The sequence below is a fragment of the Bufo bufo genome, chromosome 3, assembly GCF_905171765.1.
Source record: "Bufo bufo chromosome 3, aBufBuf1.1, whole genome shotgun sequence".
In the NCBI taxonomy this organism is placed as follows: Eukaryota; Metazoa; Chordata; class Amphibia; order Anura; family Bufonidae; genus Bufo; species Bufo bufo.
This window is the reverse complement of record NC_053391.1, coordinates 562,633,807-562,653,752: the sequence shown is the minus strand read 5'-3', so window position 1 is coordinate 562,653,752 and position 19,946 is coordinate 562,633,807. Positions and strand designations below refer to the sequence as shown.

At 44.0% G+C, this 19,946-nt stretch overlaps 1 protein-coding gene across 1 annotated transcript in view; it reads left to right on the top strand.

Moving 5' to 3' along the window:
- Positions 1-14,742, top strand: part of SLC39A5 (solute carrier family 39 member 5) — a 63,851-nt gene extending 49,109 nt beyond the window's left edge. Inside the window, exons 10-12 of the mRNA XM_040422153.1 lie at positions 6,135-6,215; positions 7,926-8,116; positions 14,258-14,742. Coding sequence (XP_040278087.1) covers positions 6,135-6,215; positions 7,926-8,116; positions 14,258-14,401 — 416 coding nt within the window. The 3' untranslated portion in view covers positions 14,402-14,742. The remainder of the gene's footprint in view (positions 1-6,134; positions 6,216-7,925; positions 8,117-14,257) is intronic.
- The last annotated feature ends 5,204 nt before the right edge of the window (positions 14,743-19,946 follow it).

Below are 19,946 nucleotides of genomic sequence, written 5' to 3'. Positions count from 1 at the left end.
GTATGGAGTCAAATTGTAAAGCTCTGTGAAAGGGCCACAGGCTATACCCACAAATTTCGGATCTATGAGGGAAAAGATCAGACCTGGAGCCTGTCGGTTGCCCTGACTACCTGGGGAGCAGTGGGAAGACAGTCTGGGACTTGGTGTCACCCTTATTCGGCAAGGGGTACCATCTTTATGTGGACAATTTTTACACAAGTGTGGCCCTCTTTAGGCATTTGTTTCTAGAACGGATTTGCGCCTGTGGCACCACCGCTGCGAGACTAGTCGCGTGGGCTTCCCCCAACGGCTTGTAACCACCCGTCTTGCAAGGGGGGAGAGGGCTGCCTTGTGTAACGAAGAACTGCTCGCGGTGAAATGGAGAGACAAGCGTGACGTTTACATGCTCTCCTCCATTCACGCAGACATGACAATCCAAATTGAAAGGGCAACCCGTGTCATTGAAAAGCCCCTCTCAGTCCACGACTATAATGCGCTCATGGGAGGGGTGGACTTCAATGACCAGATGTTGGCTCCCTATTTAGTTTCCCGCAGAACCAGACGCTGGTATAAGAAGGTGTCTGTATATTTAATTCAATTGGCGCTGTATAATAGTTTTGTTCTCTACAGTAAGGCTGGGAGAACACGATCCTTCCTCAAATTCCAGGAAGAGATCATCGAGAACCTCCTGTATCCAGAAGGTTCCGTGGCCCCATCCACCAGTGTAGTTAGCCGTCTACACGAGCGACATTTCCCCAGTGTCGTTGCTGGTACCTCAACCCAACCGCCACCCCGAAAAAAATGTTGTGTCTGTAGCAGGAGTGGAATAAGGCGTGACACCCGCTATTTCTGTCCTGACTGCCCTGACCACCCTGCCCTATGCTTAGGAGAGTGTTTCCAGAAGTACCACACACAGGTACACCTAGCATAGGGATTGCATCTCACAGGACAGGCACACAGGGCTATTAGGGCCCTTTTACTCACAGCTGCTGCAAACCTCTCCTTTCACCTGGGATAAAGTGCATAACGTACTTCGCCACATCTTTGGGCGATTTGCGCTTTGCACATTGTCCCATGGGGAAGGAGAGGTTTGTTCTATAAAGGTAAAAAAAACGAAACAAAAAAAAAATTACCGGTAAGTAAAAAAGTTAAAAAAGTTAAAAAAAGTTAATATGTTCTGTTCTGAAGTTAATAAATTTATTGCGTTGCGGCCTGGTTTTTTCTTTTTTGTTTTGTTTTTTTTACCTTCCAGGTGGACCAACCGATCGACTAGCTGCAGCACTGATGTGCATTCTGACAGAAGCATTGCGCTGCTGTCAGATTACACGCAAGTCGGTGTATGCGGCGCTGCAAGACGAGATTTCTCCTCTGCAGTAAAAGATACGTTTGCCGAGGCATATGAGCTGAGGAGGTGGCGGTGTTCATATACTTTGGCAAACACTTTGTATATATATAAAAAAAAAAATCCCGGCAATGATTTATTCATCCACATCGATTGATGTGAATGGAGAAATCGGGTTTGCCAGGGCATACGAGCTAAGTGGGTATGGATGTTGGGCGGAGCTCCTATGTCCTGGCAGACGCCTTTCCCCTCCTTTTTCTTTTTTTGGCAGAGATTTTTTCATCCACATTGATCGATGCGAATGAAAAAATCTGTGCCGTTCATTTTTTTCTTTCAGCCTAGAGGCTGAACGGAAAAAAAAAATCTCATTACCCGTATGCTCAATATAAGGAGAATAGCAGAAACTCCTAATGCTGGGCATACATGTAATGATTGCGGAGACCCTCAAATGCCAGGGCAGTACAAACACCCCACAAATGACCCCAATTTGGAAAGAAGACACCCCAAGGTATTTGCTGAGGGGCTTATAGAGTCCATGAAAGATTGAAATTTTTGTCCCAAGTTAGCGGAAAGGGAGACTTTGTGAGAAAAAAAAAAAATATCAATTTCCGCTAACTTGTGCCAAATTTTTTTTTTTTCTATGAACTCGCCATGCCCCTCATTGAATACCTTGGGGTGTCTTCTTTCCAAAATGGGGTCACTTGTGGGGTATTTATACTTCCCTGGCATTTTAGGGGCCCCAAAGCGTGAGAAGAAGTCTGGTATCCAAATGTCTAAAAATGCCCTCCTAAAAGGAATTTGGGCCCCTTTGCCCACCTAGGCTGCAAAAAAGTGTCACACATGTGGTATCTCCGTATTCAGGAGAAGTTGGGGAATGTGTTTTGGGGTGTCATTTTACATATACCCATGCTGGGCGAGATAAATATCTTGGTCAAATGCCAACTTTGTATAAAAAAATGGGAAAAGTTGTCTTTTGCCAAGATATTTCTCTCACCCAGCATGGGTATATGTAAAATGACACCCCAAAACACATTCCCCACCTTCTCCTGAGTACGGAGATACCAGATGTGTGACACTTTTTTGCAGCCTAGGTGGGCAAAGGGGCCCACATTCCAAAGAGCACCTTTCGGATTTCACCGGCCATTTTTTTACAGAATTTGATTTCAAACTCCTTACCACACATTTGGGCCCCTAGAATGCCAGGGCAGTATAACTACCCCACAAGTGACCCCATTTTGGAAAGAAGACACCCCAAGGTATTCGCTGATGGGCATAGTGAGTTCATGGAAGTTTTTATTTTTTGTCACAAGTTAGTGGAATATGAGACTTTGTAAGAAAAAAAAAAAAAAAAGCATCATTTTCCGCTAACTTGTGACAAAAAATAAAAAGTTCTATGAACTCACTATGCCCATCAGCGAATACCTTAGGGTGCGTACTTTCCGAAATGGGGTCATTTGTGGGGTGTTTGTACTGTCTGGCCATTGTAGAACCTCAGGAAACATGACAGGTGCTCAGAAAGTCAGAGCTGCTTCAAAAAGCGGAAATTCACATTTTTGTACCATAGTTTGTAAACGCTATAACTTTTACCCAAACCATTTTTTTTTTACCCAAACATTTTTTTTTTATCAAAGACATGTAAAACAATAAATTTAGAGCAAAATTTATATATGGATCTCGTTTTTTTTTTTGAATTTTACAACTGAAAGTGAAAAATGTCATTTTTTTGCCAAAAAATCGTTAAATTTCGATTAATAACAAAAAAAGTAAAAATGTCAGCAGCAATGAAATACCACCAAATGAAAGCTCTATTAGTGAGAAGAAAAGGAGGTAAAATTCATTTGGGTGGTAAGTTGCATGACCGAGCAATAAACGGTGAAAGTAGTGTAGGTCAGAAGTGTAAAAAGTGGCCTGGTCTTTCAGGGTGTTTAAGCACTGGGGGCTGAGGTGGTTAAAAAGCTTATGTGTCATATAAAAACAGTAACAAATAAAGTTACAACAGTGAAAGCATCACGTGCGTGAAATCACCAAAAAAAGTGTCTGGTTATTGACGTCTTTTCAGGCCCTGTCGTTAAAGGGTTAACCAATGAGCGCTTTACCCGCTAATGAGAGAATGGGCTTACTGGTTATTGCTTGGCGCCTGTCACACAGATATCACCTATAACTGAGGGACAGGAGGCTATAATAACCAATGAGCGCCGTCTTCTGCAGTGAGGATAATTCATGAATAGGAGGTGGGATGGCAGAGAAGGAAATGTCGCCACATAAGCCCCTAATACACTGCACGATATTCGACCAATCAGGAACAAGCATTCATAGAAATACTCGTTCCTGATAATCCAACCTGTACAATTGTGCCGCTGATCTGACAATTAACGTTTGTCGGCCGATTTGCGTCTTTCATTAGAATAAAAAATGCCCGATTATCAGCAGCACGTCTGTGTGTAATCAGGGATGTGCTGCTGAATGGGGGCGAACAACTGCGGTAGCAATCGCTCCTCCCCTACTCACTTTGCATCAGCCTGTGTAATTGGCCGAAGCAAACGACTGCCAATGAACAATTATTTATTTTTGCGGCCCCCTTGAAATAGATTAATGTGACAATGTGGTCCCTAGACCAAAGAGGTTGTGCACCCCAGGTCTAGATCTAGTTAGGGTACAGCCAGATGGCATGGCTGGCTGCACTTAGCCAAGATGCACCCATCCATGGCAGCCAACGACTGCCCAATTTTGTGCTAACATTTTGCATCCATTGACTCCCATGGGTGCACGTGGCTGGGCCGCATGCTGCCAGCTGTGCCATCTGCCTTTACCCGGGGCAAACTGGGAACTAAAAGTGGCCCCATGTTGTAGGCGAGTCCAAATTGACAGAATGCGGGCCAACACAAGCCACAAGTAGGCAAGGACAACAGAAGAAGGCAGGGGCCAGCAATACCGTAGTGCAGCACAAAGTACTGCCCAGCAAAACCAAACACCACAGTGCAGCATATAATAGTGCCCTATCACCATATTGAGGACAGTGATACCGTGGAATTCAGCAGGCTCCTGTGACTCCTGGCCATGTGCAAAAGTACCTGATGCTCCTAGCATTAATGCTGAGAGCACCAGACTATTATGTACCTGGCCGGCAGCCGTGATCGGGCAGCTCCCTGGGCATCGGCTCGCCAGGAAATTTTTGCTGCTCGTATGCGGATTCATTCACTTCAAAGGGTCCGCATAAAAAACTGAATTTACTCCATGTGCATTCTATTTCAATATCTCCACATGGCCGTTCAGTAAAAAATAGAACATGTCCTATTATTGTCCATATTACGGACAAGGATAGTACCGTTCTATTAGGGGCCGGACATTATGTTCCACAGACTGCACATGGCCAGTATCCATGTTTTGTGGATCTGCAATTTGCGGACAGCAAAACAGGCAATGGTCGTGTGCATGATCCCTTACCCTTTAAGTGACTGGAAGAAAGCAATGTAGATCTCTTTTTTGCGTAATGAACTGTATTTTTTATTGGTACCATTTTTGTGGTATGTAATATCAAGTTCTACTTTTTTTTCACTATTCAAGTTTCTTATGCTTACATTAATTCAAGTGTATAAAATGTAGGCTGATGCACAAAGCAGTGTCTTGTGCCCTCCTTAGCCACATCAGTTAGTTTTCTTTTACATATAAGAATTTTTAGGTGACAGCTATCTCTCCAGCGTAGACATTTGGTTTTGCTGTGTATGTTTTGACAATGGGGAGAGAAGAGAAAGTCGCTGCCAGACACTTTTGACAAGGGCTTACCTAGCAGGAGAATAAAAGATTTGGGCAATAAAATTCTGTTATTCTGATCCTTCTCTCATCCAGCATCACTTTTGTTGGGATAGAGTAGGGAGCTCCACATACATATTAGGGCTTGTTCACACAACCATTGCCCCTCCGTGCCCGCGCTGTGGACCGCAAATTCACTTGAATGGGTCCGCGATCAGTCCGTTCCGCAAAAAGATAGAACTTGCTCTATCTTTTTGCGGTGTGGAGGCATGGAACGGAACCCCAGGAAGCACTCCGTAGTGCTTCCGTGGGGTTCCGTTCCGTGCTTCCATTCCATTCCGCATCTCCGGATTTGCCCCATGTATTGCAGACCTGCCGTATGCGGGCCGCAATGCGGCAACAGAGGGGCAACGGCTGTGTGAATGAGCCCTTAGACTGTTGACCAAACCTAATGTGCATGGGGTTCTTAAAGGGACCCTGTCATCAACTTTATGCTGCCCATACTAATGACAGAATAAAGTAGAGACAGGTGACTTGATTTCAGCGGTCTGTCATTTATAAGTAAAAAGTAAGTGGTTGCCGAGAACCAACATCACAATCATTGCAGACTGGGCCTGGAAAAGAGTCCCGGCCACCTGAAAAGAGTCCTGGTTATTCATGAATTCCTGCTCTCCTGCCCACCTGCTGATGACTGACAGTCTTCTACCTAGTTTTCTCCCTTTCTCTCTAGGAGAGAACTGCCAATCATCAGCAGATGGGTGAGAGAGCAGGAGATTATGAATAACCATGACTCTTCTCAGGTAGATTGGACTCTTTTCAGGGCCCGGGCTCCAATGATTATGATGCTGGTTCTCAGCAACCACTTACTCTCAGCTCATGAGTGACACACCGGTGACATCAGCATTTCTGTCAGTATTTTATGCTGCCCTCAGTGAGGTCAGCATAACGTTGATGACAGGTTCCCTTTAAGCCCAAAGGATCTATTCTTGGTCTATTACCAATCATGTGTATAGGCTCCATTAGATATTCTGTTAACGGACATAATGTCTGGTGCTCCCTATAGGTGCTGCCTTTTCTGCTGGTTTCTCTGGTGGCCTCAGCACCACAGTTGCTGTATTCTGCCACGAACTACCTCATGAGCTTGGTGAGTGATAAACTATACTAAAACACACAGTGAAGTCAGTATTACATGAACAATGTTTTGTAATCAAATGTAGTACATTTCATGATATATTCACACGTTGCAAAATTTCATGCCCAAAATCTGTACTGTCCTTTTCTCCACTGTCTGCGTGTAAGGGGGTGCCTCCATGAGGATTGTTGGAGCACCATTAACCACCCCTCCAGCAAACCATATCACCGAACTGTATCTGCCAGTGAAATAAGCAGTGACCGCCATATTATGATCTGCCATGTTACGTACATGAGGTCTTTTTATACAAGTTGCACTGGACAGAGGATTGTATGTGAAGCCTAATACGCATTTCATTGTAGGCCCAGTATGCAGCTAGGCTGAGATCAGGGGTGGCATGTGCAGATTCCTTAACATTGCACTGCACAGGTTGTGTCCTAAGTAGGACCAGGTCATAAATATGAGAACCTATCATTTCTCTTGGTTTGTCAGCTAGTGTGTGTATGGCAGAGTGCTGCTGAGCACTAGTCAGTGTGCAGTGATGAGGATACATGTTGGAACTGGGTTTGCTGAGAGAGGTAGAGACCCTGACATCCAAGGAGTTGGTTATACAGGTAAAACTCGAAAAATTAGAGTATCGTGCAAAAGTCCATTTATTTCAGTAAGGCAAATTGAAAGGAATTGCATTAATGCAGCTTAAAATTAGAATTTGGTTAAAAGGTTCAATATTCTAGGCTCAAAGTGTCAGACTCTAGTCAGCTAATTAGTCCATACCCCCTGAGCAAAGGGGACCTCAAAATTGTGACTTTGGGGTTTCATAAGCTGTAAGCCATAATCATCCAAATTATAACAAATAAAGGCTTGAAATATCTCGCTTTGCATGTAATGAGTCTCTCATATGTTAGTTTCACCTTTTAAGTTGCATTACTGAAATAAATACATTTTGCACGATATTCTCATTTTTCAAGTTTCTCCTGTAGACTATGCCATTCACCTGCTCTGGATTGCTGCCACCGACTAGACCACCTAAATGAGTGCTTGCCCCCAGGAGCGGAGAACCACATGAGTGATAAAAGTTGTTATGAACAACTTTCAACCTGGAGACTATAACATGATAGGCCCAACCTGATACTCTGGAGGAAGTAGAGACCAGAGATTGTGATCCCATGACTGCTGGAAAGCATGTTGTGAGTACCCCGTGGAATTGGCAACTGCCTGGCACAGGTACCCTGTATGTGGAGAATAGAGGTTGTCCTGCCTAGTGGCAACCACCGGTAGAGTGACAACAGGTACAAGCAGCATCAAACACCATCCGGCGCTCTCATTAGATTTTACTCTCAAACGATATGGCGCCTGTAAACTTCCAGACAGGGTCACATACCGCTGCTGTGGCCAATTAATGACCTCAGCGGTGACGAGTCCCCAAGCAACACGTGACCCAGCAGTGATGTCCCGCTTGGCAACAAGTCACTGTGTACAAGGTGTGCACATGGTTACGTTTTTTTACATTGAAGTCAATGGAAGCTGTTGATGGCCTTTTGATGTGGATTCCACAGTGGAAAATGCCAGTTTTCCACTACCGAATCAGCAGCAGATTTTAAGCGCGGCCTAATACTGTTCTAGCATCTACACAGATATGTTAGAAATTGTAATGGACATTTTATCAGAAACTAAACATTAGACAGATGCTAAATTTGCCTTGTAAAAACTTCTCCTTCTCAGGCGATTTCGCAGTCTTGCTTCAAACTGGTGTCCGGGTGAGGAGAGTCTTATGTTTCAGCCTGATCTCAGCATTTCTCTCATATCTGGGCATGCTGGTTGGAGCCCTCGCCAGCCAAAGTTCATACCAAGTAACTCCCTGGATATTTGCAGCTACTGCTGGAATCTTTCTGTACGTGGCACTTGTAGATATGGTATGTCAACATTTACATCTCTGATAATGACATCATTTGTGGAATATTACTTAAGTTTCCATATGTTTCAGTCCTCCTCCAGTTCTGTTTTCATTTACACTGTGAGCTGAGACCCTGGCGCTTGAACTGAGAAGGAGAGAGCTGCGCCTGGCTCTGGTAGTTCGCCACCATGTTGCTACTATAACTAAAAAATAATGTGCCCAATTCCAAACATTTAAGGGGTTTCTACCACCAGAATTACTGTTATGTAGCTGACTGACAGTAGCGATGCGCCATTGTCAGCACTACATAACAGTATGTTTTTTACCTTTTCTCCCTGCAGCCGTTTTGGTTAAAAAAAAAAAGCACTTTTATTATATGCTAATGAGCCTCTAGGTGCTATGTAGGTGTAAAATCAGCACCTAGTGGGTCCGTCTACTCACCCTTTATCCCGCCCAGGTCCCCTGTTCTGCCCGCCCAGCTCCTCTTGATTGATGTGACGGTTCGCAGCAGCGTTGACGAAATCCCGCGCCTGCGCCGTTCACTTCTGTGAGCAGTGAGTGAAGGCCGCTCTCCTGATGCCGGCTTCCGCACTGTGACGTAGTCGGCGCAGTGAGGAATCCGGCACCAGGAGCGCATCATTCACTCACTGCGCCTGCGCCAAAGACATAGTGAACAGGTGCAGGCACGAATTAAAATTAATTCAGTCCCAAAAATAAGGGACCTAGGCCCCCCTCACGAGCGAGTATTCCGCACGGGTGCAATGCGTGATGTGAACGCATTGCGCCCACACGGAGTCCGGACCCATTCATTTCAATGGGCCTGTTACAAGAGCGTTGGTTTTCACACATTACTTGTGCGTTGCGTGAAAATCGCAGAAATGTTCTATTTTCTGCGATTTTAACGCAACGCTGGCCCCAAAGAAGTGAATGGGGCTGCGTGAAAATCTCACTTGCTTGCGGATGCGATGTGTTTTTTCACGGATGGTTGCTAAGAGATGTTATTTGTAAACATTCATTTTTTCATCACGCGCGTGCAAAACGCATTTAAATGGCATTACAACCGCACGATAAAACTGAACGTGATCGCAGACAAACTGAATGAACTTGCTTGCGAAATCGCGCATTTTTAAACGGAAAGCATCCGCAATGCTTTCGGACCTAAACTGCTCACGCTAGTCTGCAAGGGGCCTAAGGCTTTGTCTCCTAAACTGAAAAATTTAGGAACCAAATATTTTTTAGTTGCTGAATTAAAAAAATATTAAAAATAATAAATATATATATATAGTATTTGGGCCCTATAAGATGCACCTAGGTTTTAGAGGGGGAAAAATAAGAAAAAATATACTCTGACCAAAAATATAAACTCAACACTTTGGTTTTGCTCCCCTTTTGCATGAGTGAACTCAAAGATCTGAAACATTTTCTACATACACAAAAGACCCATTACTCTCAAATATTGTTCACAAGGGTACTTTCACACTAGCGTTTTTCTTTACCGGCACTGAGTTCCGTCAAAAGGCTCATGCCAGAAAAGAACTGATCAGTTTTATCCCAATGCATTCTGAATGGAGAGTAATCCGTTCAGGATGCATCAGGATGTCTTTAGTTCAGTCTTTTTGACTGATCAGGCAAAAGATAAAACCATAGCATGCTGCGGATTTATCTCCGGCCAAAAAAACTGAAGACTTGCCTGAATGCCGGATCATTCCATAGGAATGTATTAGTGCCGGATCCGGCATTCAAAATACCGAATCCGTTGCGCAGACCGAAAAAAATAAATGCCGGATCCGTTTTGACGGATGACACCGGAAAGACTATTCCGGCATTTCAATGCATTTTTCTGACTGATCAGGCATTTTTAAGACTGATCAGGATCCTGATCAGTCTTAGGCCTCTTTCACACTTGTGTTGTCTGGATCGGCGTGTACTCCACTTGCCGGAATTGCACCCCGGATCCGGAAAAAAACGCAAGTGTACTGAAAGCATTTGAAGACGAGATCCGTCTTCAAAATGCGTTCAGTGTTACTATGGCAGGCCAGGACGCTATTAAAGTCCTGGTTTGCCATAGTAGGAGCGGGTAGCAGTATACTTACAGTCCGTGCGGCTCCCGGGGCGCTCCAGAATGACGTCAGAGCGCCCCATGCGCATGGATGACGTGATCCATGCGATCACGTGATCCATGCGCTTGGGGCGGCCCTGACGTCACTCTGGAGCGCCCGGGGAGCCGCACGGACGGTAAGTATGCTGCTCCCCCGCTCCCCGCTACACTTTACCATGGCTGCCAGGACTTTAGCGTCCCGGCAGCCAATGGTAACCATTCAGAAAAAGCTAAACGTCGGATCCAGCAATGCGCCGAAACGACGTTTAGCTTAAGGCCGGATCCGGATCAATGCCTTTCAATGGGCATTAATTCTGGATCCGGCCTTGCGGCAAGTCTTCAGGATTTTTTGTCTGGAGCAAAAAGCGCAGCACGCTGCAGTATTTTCTCCGGCCAAAAAACGTTCCGTTCCGGATTTCACTCCATTCAGAATGCATTAGGATAAAACTGATCAGGATTCTTCCGGCATAGAGCCCCGACGACGGAATTCTATGCCGGAAGAAAAGAACGCAGGTGTGAAAGAGCCCTTACAAATGCCATCAGTTGGCATACGTTTGGCCGGATCCGGCAGGCAGTTCCGGCGACGGAACTGCTTGCCGGATCACTCTGCCGCAAGTGTGAAAGTAGCCTAAATCTGTGTTAGTGAGCACTTCTCCTTTGCCGAGATAATCCATCCCACCTCACAGGTGTGGCAGAGTTGATCAGGTTGTTGATTGTGGCCTGTGGAATGTTGGTCCACTTCTCTTCAATAGCTATGCGAAGTTTCAGAATATTGGCAGGAACTGGAACACGCTGTCGTATACGCCGATCCAGAGCTTCCCAAACATGTTCAATGGGTGACATGTCCGGTGAGTATGCTGGCCATGCAAGAACTGGGATGTTTTCAGCTTCCAGGAATTGTGTACAGATCCTTGCAATATGGGGCCGTGCATTATCATGCTGCAACATGAGGTGATGGTCGTGGGTGAATGGCACAACAATGGGCCTCAGGATCTCATCACGGTATCTCTGTGCATTCAAAATTCCATCAATAAAATGCACCTGTGTTCATTGTCCATAACATACGCCTGCCCATACCATAACCCCACCGCCACCATGGGCCGCTCGATCCACGTTGACGTCAGCAAACCGCTCACCCACACGATGCCACAGACGCTGTCTGCCATCTGCCCTGAACAGTGAAAACCAGGACTCATCCGTGAACAGAACGCCTCTCCAACGTGCCAGACGCCATCGAATGTGAGCATTTTCCCACTCAAGTCGGTTACGACGACGAACTGCAGACAGGTCCAGACCCCGACGAGCATGCAGATGAGCTCCCCTGAGACGGTTTCTGACAGTTTGTGCAGAAATTCTTTGGTTATGCAAACCGACTGTTGCTGTAGCTATACTGGTGGACGATCATGGGAGGTGAAGATGCTCGATGTGAGATCCTGGGCTGGTGTGGTTACACGTTGTCTGCGGTTGTGAGGCTGTTGGATGTACTGCCAAATTCTCTGAAAAGCCTTTGGAGACGGCTTATGGTAGAGAAATAAACATTCATTGCACGGGCAACAACTCTGGTAGACATTCCTGCAGTCAAGCATGCCAATTGCACGCTCCCTCAAACGTTGCGACATCTGTGGCATTGTGCTGTGTGATCAAACTGCACATTTCAGAGTGGTCTTTTATTGTGGGCAGTCTAAGGCACACCTGTGCAATATTCATGCTGTTTAATCAGCACCTTGATATGCCACACCTGTGAGGTTGAATGGATTATCTCGGCAAAGGAGAAGTGCTCACTAAGGCTACTTTCACACTTGCGGCAGAGTGATCCGGCAGCAGATCCGTCGCCAGAACTGCCTGCCGGATCCGGCAAAACGTATGCCAACTGACCAGGATCCTGATTAGTCTGAAAAATGCCTGATCAGTCAGAAAATCCTGATGTGTCATCCGGAAGGATGGATCCGGCATCCGGTATCTTGAATGTCGAATCCGGCACTAATACATTCCTATGAAAAAAAAATGCCGGATCCGGCATTCAGGCAAGTCTTCAGTTTTTTTTGGGCCGGAGATAAAACCGTAGCATGTTGCGGTTTTATCTTTTTTCTGGTCAGTCAAAAAGACTGAACTGAAGACATCCTGAACGGAATGCTCTCCATTCAGAATGCATGGGGATAAAACTGATCAGTTCTTTTCTGGTATTGAGCGCCTAGGACGGAACTTTATGCCGGAAAAGAAAAAGCAGAAAAACGATTTTTTTAGCTCAGCTCATGCAAAATGGGAGCAAAACCGAAAGTGTTGCGTTTTATATTTTTGGTCAGTGTATAGTTTTCATCAGACCTGACCCCCCCCCCCCCCCCAGTGTTTAGACCGCAGCTCAGACTCTTAATGTTAATCAGACCCCCCATGCAGACTACAGATCAGACAAAAAAATATATAAAAAATCAACTCGCCTCTCCTGTTCTGGCCGCTGCTCCTTCTGAGATCCAGCACTCTGCCTGCCATGCTGTGCTGAGATCTGACGTTGCACAGCATGAGGTCACAGAGCACACCTACACACTCGCATTGTGCACAGGTCACAGCACAGCATGCAGCACAGGCAGATGAAGACCAGGGAGCAGTGAGTAAAGAGCCAGCGCAGGGAGTGCTGTATTCGTTGCTCCCCGGTCCTATTATACTAATGAGCACTTCCATAATGGATGTACTCATTAGTATTCGCCCCATAAGACACAGTCACATTTTTCCAACAGTGATTATATCGTATAGATTTTTGTATGTGCCTACCAATGTGTGTTTATACATATATGTCCCCACCGGGTAACAACTCTGTGTATATACTTTTTATATGTGTTTGCACACCAGTATAAAATGGAACCATTTTGCTGCACCCTACATACAGCATGGTAGAGATCTGTGTGGTTTATATGTGAATTAGTGTCAGCAGACTGGTGGTCACTTCAGGCCAGGACACTTATCTGTAATATGGGCACACCATTAATACACTTGTTTTTTTAAACTGCTTTTTTTTAAATTGTGTTTAATTTTTTTGTGTCCTTGGTGGTTTTTACACAACCTTTTCTGGTTGGGTGCCACATTGTCAGACTGCACCAATCCTAAGTGCTCAAAATAAAACTTAAAAGGTGTATTACCAACCGAAAAACTGTATATATGACATTGAACATACAACATATACCATATACCATAAATGTCTGGTTACACTTCCAGGACTCCCTTCTAATGGTAGAATACATAAAAAAAAAATACATTTTCAGCAGCCACAAGACGTAGACATACATTACTGTTAGGCTACTTTCACAGTTGCGTTTTAGTTTTCGGGTATTGAGATCCGTTATAGGGGCTCAATACTGGAAAAGAAACACTTTTTTTTCATTAGCAATGGGGACAAAACTGAACTGAACAGAATGCTCCAAAAGGCATTCCATTTAGTTGCATTCCCATACCGGAGAGCAAACCGTAACATGTTGTAGTTTGCTTTCCGTCCTGGGATGCGGAGCAAGACTGGACCGGCATGACCCCCAATGCAAGTCAATGGCAATGGATCAGTTTTCTCTGACACAATAGAAAACTAATCCGACCCCCCCTCCCCATTGACTTTCAATGGAGTTCATGACGGATCAGTCTTGGGTATGTTAAAGATAATACAACCAGATCCGTTCATAACGGATGCAGATGGTTGTCTTATCCGTAACGGAAGCGTTTTTTTCTGAACCCTGCTGGATCCAGCAAAAACGCGTGAAAGTAGCCTAACCAGATGATTGAGTGACCCGACAAAGAATGGCATCGATGGCTGCATGTGGCCCTAGGCCACAGGTTGTGCACCCATGCACATAGACCTTATGTCTGTGTTTTTATTATTTTATTTAGTTAGAATTTTTTGTTTTGCACATCATTTTTTAAATCATTGAAATAAATATAAATAATCACTGAAATAAATAGGATTCATTACAATTTCTGAAATAATATCCCCTGCCCTCTTCCCACAGAGATACCCAATGTCATTTTATTTAAACCTGACTTAACCAGTGCACTAACTCTATTATTATATTATTCTGCCTTCAGCTTCCCCAAATGCTGCATCGTGAGGCCTCAGACCATTGCCAAGGAACGGACTGCATTCTTCACAGCTCTGGTTTCCTGCTTGGATGTGGCATAATGCTGTGCATCGCCCTGTTCCAGGACCAGATGGTGTTTCTACACAGCTAGGAAATTAATGAAGAGACTGTCATTATTGATCCTCATGTCTGCTACTGAAAAGCTGTAGTAACCGCTGGTGGATTCGGAAGACGTTAAGATATTGATATAGGAGATCACTGATATCCCCAGAAATACCCGATCCCCTATTTTTACAGCAAAAATATTATGTGTTGTGAACTCTAAAAACACACCAACAGTTATCCAAAGACAGGCTAAGCGGGCTATGTGTTTTCAGCACTGTGGCGACAGTCCACTTACCACGTTTATATTGTAGAACTGTGTTGTACAGTCTCAGCATAAAAAAACCTATACTTCACCTTATGTAAAAATAAAACCTTTATATTTGCTTACTGGCGCTATGAACTTCTAGCACTTTGAGCAAAATGGACCTAGATCTCATGCACACCGAGGAGTTTTGGTTGGTAAACTGCACCTGTTTTTTGTTTGTTAGTTTTTTTTAAACCAAAATCATTAGGAGATGGGGAATAAAAGATGTATGGGAGAATTCACATGTGGTCCTGTTCAGAATGGGGCTTGCAACAAATCTGCCAACAGTTTCTTACAATAGTTTATTCACCAAAACTCTTCATCTGTTTTCACTTAGTCCTAACAGCAGCACAATAATAGTCGTATTTCTGTCAGCTATTCCCATTGGCCCCATAGAAATGACAAGAAGTATCCCTATAGGGAGGGCCCTCTTGTGTGGTGGAACTCAAAATCGACCATCTGAGATCCATCTTCTTAGAGAACAAGAAATTTAACAAAGTGCAAGCTCCGAGCTGCACGTCAAATCTTATCCAGCAGGATCAGATTTTAATCAGCCCAAGAGGTGGGCATTGGTCTCTCGAAAGTAGCTCTAACAAAATTGGGCAGATTAGAGTCCTGAGCAAAGTAAGCCAGTCTAATGACAACTATAAACTACATACTCAGAGTAGGTATAATGGCTTCTAAGCTCTTTGTTTCTTCTGGAAATTAAGTAATACATTCTCAACCTTCCTTTCTGTTTACTTCAGTCTAGACAGATGTCAGGAGATCCAGAAAGATCTAGGGAAGGCCAGGTTCACAGCTACGTTGTGAACTTCGGCACTTTGATCTTGTCACTGCATTCAGCATATGTCGGCTTTCGGACGAAAAAAAAAAAGCATGCATGCCGGAAAGCAGCCGGATCAGATTACAGTGAATAGGGATCTGGTAAGCCCACGGTAGTATCTGGCTATACTGGATACAGTAAACTCCATCAGTCTGTTCCTCTGCCAGAAAAGACTGTTGGAGTTCACAGCACATATGTGAACATAGCTGAATCGCGTTCACATTACTAACTAGAGGAAAGCTCAAGACAGACACTAAAAGGAGATCATCTGATTACAATTTACTAAAGAACAAATCTTTGGCGTAAAGCCTGGCAAAAAAAACTGTCAAGAAGGAATCTGTGTAGATCCCAGTAATGACAAGGCTAGGATCCTCCCCCTTCTCATGGCAGAGGTCATGCCAGGAGGTATTTATGTGGATCCTCTTCCAGAGGTTCGAAGGGAGATGAGAGTAACCTTTTAGGAGTAAGGCGAAGCCCATTTTGACACAGAATTTAATATGGAAGACCACATTTTAGCAAACCTTTCAGGAACCTTTTTTATAAAAGACTTTTGTGACAAGAATAAACCTGAAAGGTAGTAATGGGCAAAATTTTTACATTTTGGGTCGATATACTCGTGTTTTTTTCAACTCCTTATTACAGGAAGTCTAAGAAGATTATTCATCTGTGGTTTGGAAATATCCACTCCTTGAGTAGAATTCAAGCTGAATAGATTCACTTGGCCTTTGTGTAAGCCTTTTAGGTGGATTGAGACCTGTTTGTGACCAGGTCTTTATGTCTATTTCTGATAGTCCTCTATGTTGTTATGAGTTCAGTGCTCTAGACACACAATCTGCACTGCGGAAAGACTCCAAGTACACCCTTGACTCAATTGAAGTTGGGAAAACATGACATTTTGGTAGATTGAAAACCAGAGTGTGACAAGGTCTTCATGACTGTATCAGATAGACCTCTAAATAGTAGCAGAGGCTGGTAAACCTTCAGGCTGTCAGAATAAACCTCTACAAGTCTTGGCACAGTTGAGTGCCCTAGACATACACAATTTGCACTAGAAGAAGTCTCCAGTTAAATCCTTGACATCTGAATGAGATGGGAAACATGACCTTTTAGTGAATTGAGACCAAGGGTGTTTCAAGGCCTTCATGACTGTATCAGAGAGGACTCTAGATAGTAATAAGGGTTGGCACAATTGAGTGCCTTAGACAAATGATCTGCACTGGGGGAAGTCTCAGCAACAACCTCAACTGAATGAGTTGGAAACCAAGATCTGTTTAGCACGAATGGTACAGTGACTGTACCTTGGCCTCATCTTGCCTGATTTTCATCAATACCCTAGGTATCAAGGAAACTGGAGGCCAGTCTGAACCTCCAAACAATAGACGTGGTAGCCACTGCCAAGGGATTGTCCTCTTGATAAAGGGAAAATAATGTTTCCATCTTGGCAATGGACTTGGTCACTATGAGACCAATCTCTGGTACTTCCCACATCTTGGTTATCTGCGTGAAGATGTCTGGATTCAGAGACCGTTCTCCTGGAACTGCCAGCCTTTGACTCGGTCAGCAATGTTGAGGGAGCCTCAAATAAGTATAGCAAACAGATGTGTCACATTTAATTCTGTCCAAGTCATGATCTTTCCCAGTTCCCTGAGAAGTTCTGATTTGGTGCCACCCTGCTTGTTGATATAGAGCACTGATATCATGTTGTCCAGCCTTACACAGACTACTTCCCCCTGGTCTGCGGGGTGCGTGAGACAGTGTATTCTATAACTTCAGGGGTCCGACACCCCCACCGGTCAGCTATGAGCAGTCTCCCTTCCTGTTCACCACTGCTATGACAAAGGCTATAGACCACAGTGGACATCTGATCGGCAGAGGTGCTGGGTGTGCCCTCATCTGATATTGAAGGCCTATGCTGAGGAAGATTAGTATGAAACATTGATGTTTATTGCAGCAATCCTCAGTCATCCCCACTTCTGCTCTTTCGTTGAACTAAGTCTATCGAGCTAAAATAGCATGCAATGAAAATGGAGGGTTTTATTATTTTTTAAATAATCTTTATTTTTTAAGTCTTTCCAGGGAGTTCGAATTTTTTTATTGTAGTTTGGATGATAATTTTATTAGGGTATGCCATGTGAAAATTGCACAGAACTTAGTGTACCAAAGAACTATTACACAATATCGGCACATAATTTACCTTGCAGTGCAGATATTAAACAGCATGTCAATTTATATTGCAGATTTCACCTTTTGTAATGCAGCCAAAGCATTGGCTTTCATTGGAAAGTGATCTAGACAAGCTCTGTGGACTTTGCAGATGTCAATGTGTAAAGAGGAGGCGCACTGTGACCTTCCTTGGTGCAAGTATCTTCTCATTTGCATTTCTCAAGAAAAAGAGGCTCATGCACATAAACATGTGCCGCCCGCAGCATGTGTTAGGGACCGCAAATTGCAGTCCTTAATGCACGGGCACCATCTGTGTGGCTGTCACAGACAGATGCAGTGGGGTCCGTGATTCATTTGCACCGCAAAAAACAAACATGTTCTATTTTTTTTTCAGTGCGGAGGCACTATATAGTGCTTCCATTCCACACCACAGACCTATTCAAGTGACTGCATAAACGGCTGGTGCCCATAAATAGCAGACCACAATATGGGCTCAGCTGGCACACATGCATGAGGCCTAAAGCAATAGAAATCCAAGTGAAATGTCATTCTATTTCTGGCTCAGCTGAATTTAACGTGTCAAGGGTCATTTACTAAACAGAGTTTCATGTCAGAAAACCTCTAGCGGAAGATCTGACCAATTTAAGAGAAACTTGTTGCATCTGCTGTCCGTGAGCCAGAGCGGAAGTAGATTTCTGGTGTAACGTACACCAGTTCTCTGGGGCATGTTATTAAATGAATAGGGTCACGGAGGTTTTACCTACTACCAACCACTTTTTGTAAAAGTAATAAGAAAGCTAATAAGTTGCAAACACTGGCACTTGAAACAATTAAAGGGAGTCTGTCACCTCCATATAGTGCTTACATTGCCCTATAGCACACCTATACATGAATGTTATGGTACCTTCGTCTTTAGACTTGAAGAAGCTGGGAAAACAAACTTTGAATGATATGCAAATGAGCACTCACAAGTGCCCAGGGGTTCTATAGGTGTGCTATAGGGCAATGTAAGCACTCTATATGGCCATATGGAGGTGACAGACTCCTGTTAATGACTATTCTACACCAGAAAATTGGGGGATACTTATTATAGCTTAACATTGAATTTTGTAGTGACAAGCTCACTTGAGTGGTTAACAGGTTTTTGGTGGCAATTTTCAGCACTCAGCTTATTTATTTTAAGGTAAAAAGGCAGCTCCATAAGTTAGCTGAAGGTCTATGAAATGCAGGACATAGCCGTTTTGCTACTGGTGTTTATGTTGAGTAGGTGGCCTTTTAGCCTCTCCAGACCCAAAAATGCATGAACAAATTGCTAAGAGCTACTGCATCTTCACATCAGTATATGGGGGAAAAAACACCATAAAAACACTAGTGGGCAAACACACTGTTAAAAATAAAAAAAACTCCCACAAACGCAGGTTTAAGGAGAAAAAAAAAACACAACACATGGTTATTCTGGTGTTTTTACAACCTCCCCCTCAATTTTTTTTATTGAATACCAGTGCAAATTTGTGTGTAAGGGACCCTTAATTGTTTGACAGGAGCTTTTTTTTTTATCTTCTACTGCCCTAATATATGGGTAGAGATCATGGAAGGTTTAGAAGAAAAAAAAAAAATATATAAATAGCTCTCCACTTCAACAAACACAGCCCCTCTCATTCATTAGCTGTGCCTGGTAAGTAATCCCAGATAGTCTATGGACACAATTGGTGCAGCTTTTGGACGTAGGCAGCCATCTTGTTGTGATCCACTGATGTCTTAAGGCTCCATTTGGGGCTGCCGTCACAAATTCCATTAAAAAGACTGGATGAGAAAGTCCTACATGCAGGACTTTTGTCAGATTAAAATAATAAAAATAAAAAGGAAACTGAACAAACTACATTGAAGCCAATGGCGTCTGTTTAGGGTAAGTTACGTGCCCTAGCCGGCACTTCCGTTGTTCTGTTCTTCAGGTAGAACGGAAAAGAATAGTGGTGATGTGACCCCGGCCTTATTCGCACATCAGTGTTTGGTCAGTGATTTCCATCAGTGATTTTGAGCCAAAACCAGGTGCTTCTCTAAACACAGAACAGGTGAGGATCTTTCCCTTATACATTATGTTTGTGGAGGCTCCACTCCTGATTTTGCCTCAATCACTGATGGAAATCATTGATCAAAGCACTGACGTGTGAATGGAGGCTTAGGGCTCATGCACACAGCCGCTGCCCCGCAATACAAGGGGCACCTGCCGTGTGCACCCCGCAACACAGATGTGGACCCATTCACTTGAATGGGTCTGCAAATCCGGAGACGCGGTGGAAG